This window comes from Aquarana catesbeiana, linkage group LG07, assembly GCF_042186555.1.
Source record: "Aquarana catesbeiana isolate 2022-GZ linkage group LG07, ASM4218655v1, whole genome shotgun sequence".
Taxonomy (NCBI): domain Eukaryota; kingdom Metazoa; phylum Chordata; class Amphibia; order Anura; family Ranidae; genus Aquarana; species Aquarana catesbeiana.
The window spans coordinates 292,991,484-293,005,066 of record NC_133330.1 but is presented as its reverse complement, the minus strand read 5'-3'; the positions used below and the strand labels follow the sequence as shown (position 1 = coordinate 293,005,066).

Below are 13,583 nucleotides of genomic sequence, written 5' to 3'. Positions count from 1 at the left end.
AGAGACACTAGTGAAAATATTAGTAGGGACAGTCCGAGGTGGAGGGCCTGCAAATGTAGATCTTCACCTAGGAGCAATCCATTAATGCGGTGTTCTAGGCGTGAGACGATAGGCAGCGGTGGCCAAAGAGTGAAAAGGCGTCTTGCTCCCATTGTCCTGTGTATCTGTGGTAAGGCTCAGATTCTGCACCACAGGGATGTATGGAGGGTGGGTGGATGTCAAGACCATCCATCTACACAAGAAGTAGGCTACTATTAAAGCATTACAGGCATATATTAGCTATGGCATATTAGCTGCAACCTGATTTCATATCCAAGCATAGGAAGAATAAAGGAATCAACTGTAACTGTAACGAATAGGATAGTTATGTAAAGATTGAAAGAGAGTTCGTTTACCAGTTTAGGTGGAGCCGGCATCCATTTACAAGCACATGTGCCTGAATAGGTATCAATAGTCACGTCGGGCTCGTCGCTGTCTAGGCGAATCAGCAGGGTCAGCATCCTGACGTATGCTATGGGATACTGAGTGAATTCTGGGGCCCGAGGGGGATCTGCGTCTGCGGTATTGAGTAGCCTGTGCCTCCATGGGCTCTTCTTGGTGCACATCCTTCCTTGTGACTGCACAGTGGAATTCAGCATACTATTGTGGAACATCCACGAGTGGGATGCCCAGGGTATCGCAGAAGCATTGTAAGTCCTCTGGCACTTTCAGTAGCGCAGTACGGCCTTGTGAGGTGGCTGATAAGCAAAAGAGGAACTTCCATTTTTTTGTGTATTCCATTAGCACGGAGGGTATCAAGAAGAGGTCTGAGATCCCTGCGGTGCTGCACCGTTATGCCGGAAAGATCTTAAAATATTTGTATGTTAGCTCTGTCAAAGACAAGTTGGTTCTATTTCTCGCCTTCCTCGTTATATCTTCTTTGATTTTAAAATCCACAATACAGCAAATGACATCTCTCTGGGGGATCAGTATCCCTCCCCTTGGGTCTGAGTGTTCGGTGGATCCGTTCCATTTCTATCTTTGTTTGAGCAGGCCGGTCAAGTAGGTTATTGAACAGGCCAGTGACTGTGGAGGAAAGCTGCTCATTTTCAACTGATGCGGGGAGGCTGCGGATTCTCAAGTTATGGCATCTGCCTCTGTTATCAAGGTCCTCCATGTGACGCTGGAGGTCCCTGAGCTGAAGGGTGTGTGTGTCTATCTTCAAGGTAGCCCTTCTGAGGACTGTGCCCTGTTAAACTCTTTCTGCCTCACGGACCCTGTCAGTCAAGGTGTGGATATCCAGGCGGAGCTCGGAAATGGCGGCAGACAAGGTATCCTTAATGTCCGCCGCTATGGTCCTCAGGTCCTGTGTGCTGAGGTGTTGGTGGGGAGGGACATTGTGTTCCCCTATGTCTGGTGTGCCCTACGGTGTGGGAACGGGAGCGGGCGGTGAGTCAGACAGTGACAGAGATACGGTCTGGATTCGTCCGCGTCGGGAGGACGCCATATTCCCTCTCTGGGACCGGAACGTCTCCGGAATATGGTGGCTAGAATCCACGCTTTGGTTGTGAGGGGAGCGGGATCGTGATGCCCATGAGGTAGGGACGCGGTCCCCATGTCCAGGTAGTAGTCCGGGGTGTCTTTAGATCTATATGAGAGCTAAAGCAGTCTGCAGCGGCGGGAGCGCTAGAATTATGCTGCCATTTTCCAGTCAGGTCAGGCCACGCCCCCTATGACTGGTATTCTAATCACATTTTTTATTTTGTATTAATAAGTAGCTGCAGGGACTGCGCTGACTTGTGAGTTGTCATATTTACACGGTTTAAACCATTTTACCTCTTTATTAGCACTAAAAATGGCAGGGGTCCTAATCCTTTTCCACTGTATCCATCCCACTATATCATGTCATGAGATAAAATACCACATGGTTTCATGAATAAAATGCCTCACATTTTTATTAAATAACTCATGCTTTATTTTAGTAGTATTTTTTTTGTGAATTGCAAAAAAAGTTTGAAAAAACATGAGTTTTTTTTAAACTCAGATTTTAAGAGTAAACAAGTATTTGTGAATTGAGTCCACAGACAACCCATCTGACATGTTTTATTGATGTCTGTGCCTTACTGCTCCAGTGTCATCACATTTCTTATACAGGTGTCACAGGAACAGGAAGTGAAGGTAAATCTCCCTAGTGGAGTCACAAACAGAAATACAAACCCAACAGAAACCGGAACTCTTTCCAAAACAAACACAAACTAGAGTTGGGTTTTTCAATAATGACGATAAGGATAACTTTATTGGTTTTGTTATGGTCACAGGTTGTCAGTAGAATGTTGTGTATCCCGCTTCTGCAGTGAGCGGACAATCTCAGCATCTTATCTCTTTACAGCATCCGAGCATCGCCTAGCAACGGCCTGTACCACTGAGAGGCATCCGCGCCACGCCCACAGACTCCGCCCGCGGCTTCTAAAACCGCGCCCACTTTCCTGATTGTCCCGCCCACACTGTGCTGCTGACGCGCGACGTACGTCCGAGACGCGTGTTGTTATTTCACGACTGCAAGATGGCGTCTATCATGGAGGGTCCGCTGAGTAAATGGACGAACGTGATGAAAGGTTGGCAGTATCGCTGGTTCGTTTTGGACTACAACGCCGGTCTCCTCTCCTATTACACGGTGAGTAGAAGGCGCGGGCGGCAAGGCGGTGAGCACTCTCTTCTCCTTACGAAGCAGGCAGGTAATAGTCGCGGAGTTGTCCGGTTCCAGCCAATCAGAGAAGAGATGTGCTGAGGAAGTAGCCAATTAGGGCACGCCTCCTCCGTGCCTTGGCCAATGAGCGTGAGGGCGGGGGGTGAGCCAACGTGTTCTGTGTCCTTCTGGCCGCACCCAGTGAATGGGAGACACGCCCAGCTGTGGCAGTGCTGAGCCTGGGGTATAGAAAGCGGTCAGGTGACTGGGCTGCCGGGTGGGCGGAGCCGTGTGTGTGTCCTCGGACAGGGGGCACTGGTGGGCGTGTCTTAGTACGGACAGACCTTTGGCCACATCTCCATGGTGTACTTTCCATTAAAAGTTCTAAAAACCAGTGAAGTGTGTGTGTGTGCTCCCAGACACTGGCCTCTCATTGTAACCTTATACTGTCTCCAGATACAAATCATTCACTGCCCTTTGCAGGGTCACCACTGGAGGGAATTTATTAAAACTGGAGCAGCCAATTAGATTCTGTCTTGCACCTTCTTCAGTTGAGAGTTACAAATGAAAGCTAGAAGCTGATTGGTTGCTGTGTACAGCTGCACCAGCCTTAGTAAATTCCCCTTGTTGGGCTTATGTTCCTTCCCTTTTTTTTTTTTTTTTTTTCTTTATAGCCTTAGGCTAAGTTCAGATGTGTGATTGGAGGGTGCGTTACTTCACAACCGCCACAAAACCTATCCAACATTCAAGTGAATAGGAAAGCGCTGCAATGCACTTTTTGGCAAAAATGGGGTAAAAACTGGCGGTGAGGAGTTGTCGCATTCCCTCTTCTCACTGCCCATCAATTGCCTCTGAAAAGCAATCTGAATGCAGATCACTCTTCACAGGACGCATTTACATAGTTACATAGTAGGTGAGGTTGAAAAAAGACACAAGTCCATCAAGTCTAACCTGTGTGTGTGATTATGTGTCAGTATTACATTGTATATCCCTGTATGTTGCGGTTATTCAGGTGCTTATCTTATAGTTTCTTGAAGCTATCGATGCTCCCCGCTGAGACCACCGCCTGTGGAAGGGAATTCCACATCCTTGCCGCTCTTACAGTAAAGAACCCTCTACGTAGTTTAAGGTTAAACCTCTTTTCTTCTAATTGTGATTTAATTTACAGTTTGAATAGATAAAGAGATTACTGTGACAGACCAAACAGGGAGGGGACCAGGGGCGAGCCTTCTACCTACTGATTATGACCCATGGAGGAGATCGGGGATTTCGTCTGCTTCTCCTGGTAAAGAGCTCAGTTCAGCCTCTGATCCCATGGAGAGAGCGGATTGTTCTCTACTGGTGGACAAGAACATAATGAATGCTGGGAGTGAGTCTTGGGTTAGATCTCTGAATTAGGCTTCCCTTCTGTGTAACGATATTCGGTGTAATAATAATCTTGTAGAGGTTCATGGTCAGAGGAAATGTGGGGGCCCTCCTGCAGACTCGGTTGGAGAAGCTCCTCCAATGGGGACAGAAATATTTATCAACAATATTCCTCAAGAAATCTATGAAGATAAATAATTCCACTTTTTCATGCTATTGGAACATTGAGGTGGGATCCCTGAGTAAGGCTGGGTTCACACTGATGTGAATTGGATGTGGGTTTCCTCGCATCCAATTTGCATGACAGGAGAGTGTGCCCGGCTCTCAATGGAGCCAGTTCACACCTCTCCATGGTGGCTGCGGACCAAATTGCACAGGGGTCCTGTGTGTCTCTGGTTTTGTTTCAGGTCCGAATTTAGTCAAAAATTTGGGCCTGAAACAGAGAACAGTGACGCATCGGGCCCCTGCAGTGATCCGCATGCGATTTGGGTGTGAACCAAGTCTAAACAAAGCATTGTCTGGGTGGGCGCTGACCTGAGTCATCTAGGCTTGTCTAGGTCAATAGTTGTTAGCAGGGGTGTCGCTAGGGGGTGGCTTTTGGGGCTATAGCCCCAAATCTGGGGCCAATAGCCCAGAGTCTCTGCAGGGGTCCCCAAGGGGAGGGGAGGCTCTCTCTGGACCCTGATGCAAGGGAGAGGCTCTCTGGGGACCCTGATGTAAGGGGGGCTCTCTGGGTACCCTGATAAAAGGGGGAGGCTCTCTGAGGACTCTGATGTAAGGAGGAGGCTCTCTGGGGACCCTGATGTAAGTGGGGGGCTCTCTGGGGATATATACACGCACACACGTATATTACTGTATATACATGTGTATGGCCGCCCAAGAGTATGACTTTCTTTCCTTTCTTTACTACGCTGCTATGGGCTCTAGCCCCAGATCTTTTGTAGATCTAGCAACGCCCCTGGTTGTTAGATCACTGTTCAAGATGTGCAAATGAGACTACTGTTTACTGTTTGCATTGTTCAGGGTAATGTGATCAGGTTCTTACCCGATCTTATGTGGTATATATTCTGTTTGAATTTACAATAAAGTCAGTTCCAGTTTGCATTTAAAGCATAGTTCCACCCAAAAGTCACCACCCCCCCCGGTGCCACATTTGGCACCTTTCGGGGGGGAGACGGGATTAGACCCCTGTCTTTGACAGGTATCCTGTCCCCACTGCCAGGAGTCTGGGCCATGATGCATTACGTCAGCTTGGCTGAGGTTGGCGATTACCTGCTAGGACACATCGGGTCGCCACTTCACTTTTCTGTAAAGGTGAACTTAACCTTTAAGGAGCCGCAAGTCACAGTAATCAAGCAGGTGCACTAGAGGGGGCCACAGACACAAAAAATGCACCAGACAATAAAATGACTGCACACCAGAGGGACACTTTACACAGTTTGTTTGGGCCATATTGGCCCAAACAAACTGTGTCCCCCACTAACCTGTGAGGCAGCTGCATTACCTTTTATAAACTAGTGATGCACCAAAACTTCGGACAAATTTTGCACCAAAATTTCCAGCGTTGTGGCGAAAGGAAAAAAAGTGCCGATATAGGGCTGGACAAATCCCAGGAACCAGATAGCCAATACACCTTAACCACTTAAGGACCAGCCTCGTTTTGGATTTTAGGCGTTTACATGTTTAAAACAGGTTTTTTTGCTAGAAAATTACTTAGAACCCCCAAACATTATATATTGTTTTTTTCTAACACCCTAGAGAATAAAATGGCGGTCATTGCAATACTTTTTTTCACATCGTATTTGCGCAGCGGTCTTACAAGCATGCTTTTTTTGGAAAAAATTCACTTTTTTTTAATAAAAAAAATAAGACAACAGTAAAGTTAGCCCAATTTTTTTTATATTGTGAAAGATATTGATACCCAACATGTCACTCTTCAAAATTGCGCCTGCTCGTGGAATGGCGTCAAACTTTTACCCTCAAAAATCTCCATAGGCGACGTTTAAAAAATTCTACAGGTTGCATGTTTTGCTTTACAGAGGAGGTCTAGGGCTAGAATAATTGCTCTCGCTCTAACGATTGCGGCGATACCTCACATGTGTGGTTTGACCACCGTTTTCATATGCGGACGCTACTCACGTATGCGTTCGCTTCTGCGCGCGATCTCATCGGGACAGGGGATTTTTAAAAAAACATTTTTATTATTATTTATTTTATTTTTACACTGTTTAAAAAAAAAAAAAAAAAAAAAAAAAAAATTAGTGTGACTTTTATTCCTATTACAAGGAATGTAAACATCCCTTGTAATAGAAAAAAGCATGACAGGTCCTCTTAAATATGAGATCTGGGGTCAAAATGACCTCAGATCTCATATTTACACTAAAATGCAAAAAAAAAAAAAAAAAAAAAAAAGTCATTTAAAAAAAAAAAATGACATTGAAAAAAATGTGCCTTTTTAAGAGGCGTGGGCGGAAGTGACGTTTTGATGTTGCTTCCGCCCAGCATTGTCATGGAGACGAGTGGGCGCCATCTTAGCCTCACTTGTCTCCAGGCACAGAAGGGAGACAGACTCGATCGCCTCCACCGCTACCGACGGCTCCGGTAAGCGGCGGAGGGCACCGGATCGTGGCGGGAGGGGGGCCCTCTCCCGCCACCGATTTAAAAGTGATCTCGCGGCGAATCCTGCCGCAGAGACCACTTTTATCTGAAAGCCGACCGACGCACGAAAACGGGGATGCCGGGGTTATGACAGCTAGCTGCTACCATAACAACGATATCCGCCGCCAAAGTTTGGATGTACATCGGCGTGCGGCGGTCGGCAAGTGACAGCTGGTGACTAACTTTTTTTTTTTTTTTTTCTAGCTGTTGCCAATGAAACTGGCTGGATAGACTGGGTTCTGAATTGCATATTAGAGGGCATCACCCGGCTATGGGAAAAAAAAGCGGCTCAAAAGCGGCACACTGATTTCTTGTAAACATGGTTTATCCTGACAGGAGGAAATCAGCATTATAAGCTCACCTAAGCTGCATTTTTTTCAAACCAGTTACATAGTTGGTCTGGTTGAATAAAGACACAACTGCATCTTGTTAAACCAGTTTAGGCAGGTTTAACAGAGTTTAGTAAGTAGTGTTTAGTGATTTTTTTTTTTTTTTTTCTTATATTTATTCTGGCCATTGAAATAAACGCTGAAGGGCACATATTTGCTTTTTTTTTTTTTGTCAAAACACTACCCTATACATGTGGCCGTGTAGAGGATCGGCAGCGGGACAGGAGCTTCAGTGAAGTAGATCCTCTCGTGCTGCGCTCGGTCACGCCCCCTCCAGTCCTCCTTAGGTATTGGACATCTCTGGCTGCACGCTCGGGGTGCCCCCCCCCCCCCCCTTCTCCGAGCTTCTGGACTGCACATGCAAACCCTGCTTTTTACTTGATGGTGTCACCCAGGTGCATTCTGCACCCCCATAGCGAGGGCACTGGACAAAAGCCCAGGCGCCAGGACGCAATTTCGAGTCGCAATGGCGACCTGGCAACTGGGATTTGTGGAGCCCTGCTATGATACTTCTAGTGGTAGATTTAACAGACCAAAAGGTGGCACGTTAGAGGTGCTCATTGATAGGATTTACGTACACTGTAATGAGACCCTTCTAGAGAAATGAGCTTTATGTAGAAGAAACTCAATGGGTTGTGGTGGAAACCACAGAAATAAGCTCTCGTTTTTTTTTTTTTTTGTTTTTTTTCAGCAGCTGATTTAATCACTTACTGAGTATGCAACATCTTTATCTTTTAATCTTTAATCTCTGCCTAAGTTCCAGCGTAAGGTGATGCCATGACTGCTGCCCCAGGTGTCCTGTTTCAGGTTGGCACCTTTCACTTGCAGTGTTTTATGGAGCCGCCTTTTTGTGCAGGGACTAGAGTTGGCTTTCTTCTTGCCACTCTTCCATAAAGAGCAGATTCCTGGAGGGCACAACTAATATTTGTCCTGTGGCCAGATTGTCCCACCTGATCTGTGGATCTCTGCAGCTCCTCCAGAGTTACCATGGGCCTCTTGGCTGCTTTTCTGATTAATGCTCTCCTTGCCCGGCCTGTCAGTTTAGGTGGACAGCCATGTCTTGGTAGGTTTGCAGTTGTGCCATACTCTTTCCATTTAAGGATGATGGATTGAACAGTGCTCTGTGAGATATTTAAAGCTTGGGATATTGGGATATCTAACCCTGCTTTAAACTTCCCTATAACTTTATCCCTGACCCGTCTGGTGTGTTCCTTGGCCTTCATGATGCTGTTTGTTCACTAAGATTCTCTAAAAAAAAAAAAAACCTTGAGGGCTTCACAGAACAGCTGTATTTATACTGAGATTAAATTACACACAGGTGGACTCTATTTACTAATTAGGTGACTTCTGAAGGCAATTTGTTCCACTAGATTTTTAGTTAGGGATTGTTTTTGGGAGTAGTTATGAAAATTTCAAAATGCCTTGATGGGTGGGTGTAAGTCTGGAAGAGATGGTGTTCTTAGGCAGACTGCGTGTGCATGCAGACCTACCCAGGTAGTTCTCATAGCCTCCATCAGTGAAAGACTTGAAATTCAATGAATGAAAGGGGTGAGCCAGGTACAGTCAGGCTGGAGATAAAAAAGCTTCATGATACTGGGTGTCCTCCAGCCAGGAAATTAGACAGGCTCTATCTGGCTTGCCCAGCTTCTAGTGCTATACTATGTCCTGCCCCCATAGTGACATGCTTAACAATAGGAAGACATGGAGCAGTAAGGAGGGGAGCATCATATAGACTCTGTATGTGCCAACGTGTGTGACTCTATAGTTGTGTGGGCTGCACAGATCAGAAAAAGGAGGTAAAGAAGAGCTTACAAGGGAACTGAAATTGAGCATGCTCCATAGAGAACTCTAGCTGGTCCACACAATCTTAGCCTGCAATGGGGACAGAGAATAGGGGAGGGACAGCTGAAGGCAGAATCAACCAGATAGATTTCACCCTACAAAAAACAAATGCTTTAGTGGCTTTGTGAGTATGAACGCAGCTATATAGCATGTAATGAGAGTTTTTCATTGTGTGAGTTACACTTTTTAAGCTAAAAGACCAGGCGGAGACAGAAAAATGCAGTTAAAAATCACACCTTTTAATAAAATAGCAAAAAATAACAGTTCAAGAACGTAGTCAAAAATTGAAGCCAGGGCTTTGATACCAGAGCCGGTAATCAGACAGCGGGGGTCAGGAAGCCAGAAGTCTGCGTAGTAAGGAGCAAAAACAGGAACAAGTATCGGAAGAGAAGTCAGCCAGGCCAAGTCATACACAGGAACACACTGGAGATCATAGACCATGCAAGGGCACAGAGGAAATGAGCAAAGATGTTTAAATAGCCAAAAGGGGACTGGCTGTAGGCTGGACTAATAAGGCAGGTAATGGTAACCAGTTGAGTCACTGTGGAAACCAGTGGCTGGTAATTAACCGACAGCTGAGCAGCCTCAGTGCACTGAATGAAAAGAGCTGTTCATAAATAGCAAGAACCCAGCCCTGACACAGTTCAAGAAAGTGCTGGGGTAAGCATTTTAGCAAATGGGTTACTGGGAATGTGTATTTTATTGTGCTCAGTGTGTTGAACTGAAAAAAAAAGGTTAGGTTATAAAACTACTTTAATTTCTAATCTGCATTAAGTAATAAGAATAAGGGTGCTGTGGATAACAGACACTTTAATTTCAGAGAGATCATTAATTTTCTGACCTTGTCTGGCTATAAAAATATCCTAAAGTAAGGTCCATGCCATGGAAGACCACTTATGTTTGTCTTTTGTGTTTCTTTCAGTCAGATGCTGCTGCTTGTGTCAGCCTCTTCGACTATTCTGGGGTTGTCTGATCCCTGTATCTCCTCCTGAAAGCTGTGGTTCCTTCCTCAGATTCTCCATCTCTGTGTCCTATAAAAAATGTAGGGGTTGGGGGATCAAACCATGGGCGCACAGAAGGAGCACAGGCCACCGACACTCATGGAAGGGTTGTCTGCTGAAGTGACTGGCAAAGACCGCAGAGTCAGAACAGGGGGTAGGTCAGATGTGGGACGCCAAGCCCTTACATTGCAGAGACTTGTTTTTATAACCTGATCGATGTCCCCTATTGATTAGTCTTAACCACTTGACCTCTGGAAAGGTTTCCCCCCTTTATGACCAGGTCAGTTTTTGCGATGCAGCACTGTGTTACTGTAACTGATAATTGCATGGTCGTACAACACTGTGAGATATATATATTATTGATATTGTACTATAAACCAAAAAAAGTCAAGACAGAAAAAAAAAAAATTTACTGTATTTATTGGCATATAACACTCACTTTTTCACCATGAAAATCAGGTGCAAATACCATGTGTGTGTTATACGCCAATACTTCAATTTTAGCTGCCTCGGAGGGGAGCAGGATGAGCGCCATCACATTACATACAGTGAGAATCTCCTTTTTACTTGGCGGCCTCTGTAATAGGAAGTCCTGTCTCCTGGGCTGCCATTGGACCATTGTTCTGTCTGTCATAGGAGATTCTCACTGTATGTAATCTGTCGATGCTCGTCCTGCCCCCCCCCCTCCCTGTTCCCTCTAGGCTGCAGATGGGCATCAATCAGGCTGCACTGATAACAATGGTAAGGCTGCTGCATTGAAGGCAATGGTGAGGCTGCTGCATTGAAGGCAATGGTAGAGGCTGCTGCGTTGATGGCAATGGTAGAGGCTGCTGCGTTGATGGCAATGGTAGAGGCTGCTGCGTTGATGGCAATGGTAGAGGCTGCTGCGTTGATGGCAATGGTAGAGGCTGCTGCGTTGATGGCAATGGTAGAGGCTGCTGCGTTGATGGCAATGGTAAAGGCTGCTGCGTTGATGGCAATGGTAAAGGCTGCTGCGTTGATGTGGACTGATGAGGCTGCATTGATGGCACTTGTGAGGCTGCAGATGGGCACTGACCCTTTTTTTTGCTTCAAAGTTCCTTATTTAAAATGTAAGTTTTTCTTTCTGAAACTTCCCTCTTAAAATGAATGTGTGTGTTATACGCCGATAAATACGGTACTTTCTGCTATAAAACGTTTCCATTAAATAAAATGTAATGTAATTTCTTCAAAATTTTAGACCAATATCTATTTAGCGATTATTTATTGGTTAAAAAATAAAAAAAGGTCTCTAAGGCTACTTTCACACTGAAGCACTTTACAGGCGTTTTTTACTGCTAAAAATAGTGCCTGTAAAGCGCCTCTCCTGTCACTCCAGTATGAAAGCCCGAGGGCTTTCACACTGGAGCAGTGTGCTTGCAGGACAGTAAAAAAAGTCCTGCAAGTAGCAGCTTTTCGGGGTTTACCGCTAGCCCCCCCCCCCCCCCCCACTGCCTCAGTGTGAATGTGCCCTAAGTGTGTATATTGATTGGTGTGAGCAAAAGTTATTTATTTATATTATATTTAATTCTGCACAGAACAGGCGCTGTGTAGCAGTAAATCTGCTATGGGGTGGTCGGCAAGTGGTTAACAAAAGTATCTGTTGCCCACACTAAATAACCTCATCTTTTCCTCAGTTAGGAAGTCAGCATTTTCTTAGTTCTTACTCTTCACTATTGGTCAGGGATGCTGTCCATAACAACATGGGGCTAATAGGAGTTTGATGCAATATGGTGAAGTTGCATTTACCAGTAGGTAGGTAGCTGTCTTATCGCAGGAAAAACGGGGCGGGGCACAGTTGGTGCCAACAACTGACCAATCACAAGCCCCCTTTACAATTCAGTCCTTGGTGCTCTAGAAAGTAGCTGGGTACTACCTACGGGCAAGGAGATCCTTGTATTTCCATTAAATAGGCAGTTTGGTTAGTTAAATACCAGTCCAAGTTTGATTTATTTATACATTGATCCTTGCTCAGTGAAGTGACTGGCCTCACATGATACAGAGATTAAACAAATGCTGTTTATCTGTAGCCCTCTCTTCTCTATAGCCTTCTAAAACGCACAGATCTAAGTAGAGGTTGACCGATATAGGCTTTTCTCTGGCCGATGCCGATATTTAGAAATTGCAGTGGCCGATGGCCGATATGTGATGCCGGTTGTGTTTTTTTTATTTTTTTTTTTTTTTAATTTATTTTTTTCCCTTCATCTCATAAAATCTAACAGTTAGACCCCTTTCACACTGGGACGTTTTTCAGGCGCTTTTGGGCTAAAAATAGCGCCTGTAAAACGGCTCCCCTGCAGTCTCCGTGTGAAAGCCCGAGTGCTTTCACACTGAGGCGATGCACTGGCAGGATGTTAAAAAAAAAAAGTCCTGCGAGCAGCATCTTTGGAGCGGTGTATACCACCACTCCTGCCCATTGAAATGAATGCGCACCGCTGCCGAAGCGCCTGCAAAGTGTTTCGGCAGCGGCGCTTCAGGGGCGCATTTAACCCCTTCCTTGGCTGCTAGCTGGGTTATAAGCGCCCCGCTAGCAGCCGAATAGCGCCGCTAAAAATGACGGTAAAGCCCTGCTAAAACTAGCAGCGTTTTACCGTCAACGCATGCCCGCTTCAGTGTGAAAGCAACCTTAAGTGATACAGAAAATTTTTTACATTTAAACATTAAACAAAACAAACCTCCAATCAGTTCACTTGTATGTAGAATTTACATAAAAAAACCTATATCTTAAATATTAAATACACAAAAACAGGTAATCAAAACTTTTGGACAAAAAAAATGGGCTAACTTTACTGCTTAGATTTTTTAAATTTATTAGTGTATTTTTAAAAAAAAAATTGCGTTTGAAAGACCGCTGCGCAAATACCGTGTGACATAAAATATTGCAACAACCGCTATTTTATTCCCTAGGGTCTCTGCTAAAAAATATAATATATACACAATTCAGTTGAACAAGAACATAGAACATGTCGAAATATCTCTAAGTGGTGTGTTGCTTATTAGATGGGGTAATAACGTGTACACCCTCTAAGAGGTATACGAGAGAAAACACTAGAGGAGAGCTGAGATTATTAGAGAGGAAGGGAAAAAAGAAGGGAAGAAAAGGGAAGTGGGGCTAAGGGTGGAGTGGGGGAAGGGCGGAGGGAGTGCAGATGAGGGGAGTACGGTCTCCAGTTGCCCTCTCCAGTTTCTAGTAATCAAAGCCTTATGATGTGTGGCAGTTGGGTGTGAGCCCCTTTCAATCTTTAAGGACAGGGGTAGAATTCCCCCTGTTGGGAGTTCATTCGTAATGCTTATAAGATCTTGGTATGGTTAGGATTTTTTGAAGGTTATCCATGCGTCCCATGTGGCCGTGAATTTGGAGATATTATCCATGGCTGTATAGATCAGCTCCTCCATCTCAGCAACACGATTTATTCGATTGAGCCACTCGGGAATGGAGGGGGGAGATGTAGACCGCCAATGGACTGGTATACACATCCTCGCAGCATTAATCATGTGCATGGCAACCGACTTATGGTATAGTTTTTTGGGAATTTTAGTTAGATGCACGAGATACTGTGCAGGGCAGAAGACTAATGGGAGTAGTGACACTTTTTTTAATTAGATCATGTACTTTACGCCAAAAGGTTTGACATGCCGGACCAG

At 45.1% G+C, this 13,583-nt stretch overlaps 1 protein-coding gene across 6 annotated transcripts in view; it reads left to right on the top strand.

Moving 5' to 3' along the window:
• Positions 1-2,494: 2,494 nt before the first annotated feature.
• The window catches only part of OSBPL9 (oxysterol binding protein like 9), a 256,194-nt gene continuing 245,105 nt past the window's right edge, over positions 2,495-13,583 (top strand). For all 6 annotated transcript variants that reach the window (XM_073593547.1, XM_073593545.1, XM_073593546.1 and 3 more), the window contains exon 1: positions 2,495-2,653. In XM_073593547.1, the coding sequence (XP_073449648.1) occupies positions 2,543-2,653 (111 nt within the window). In that variant the 5' untranslated portion in view covers positions 2,495-2,542. The remainder of the gene's footprint in view (positions 2,654-13,583) is intronic.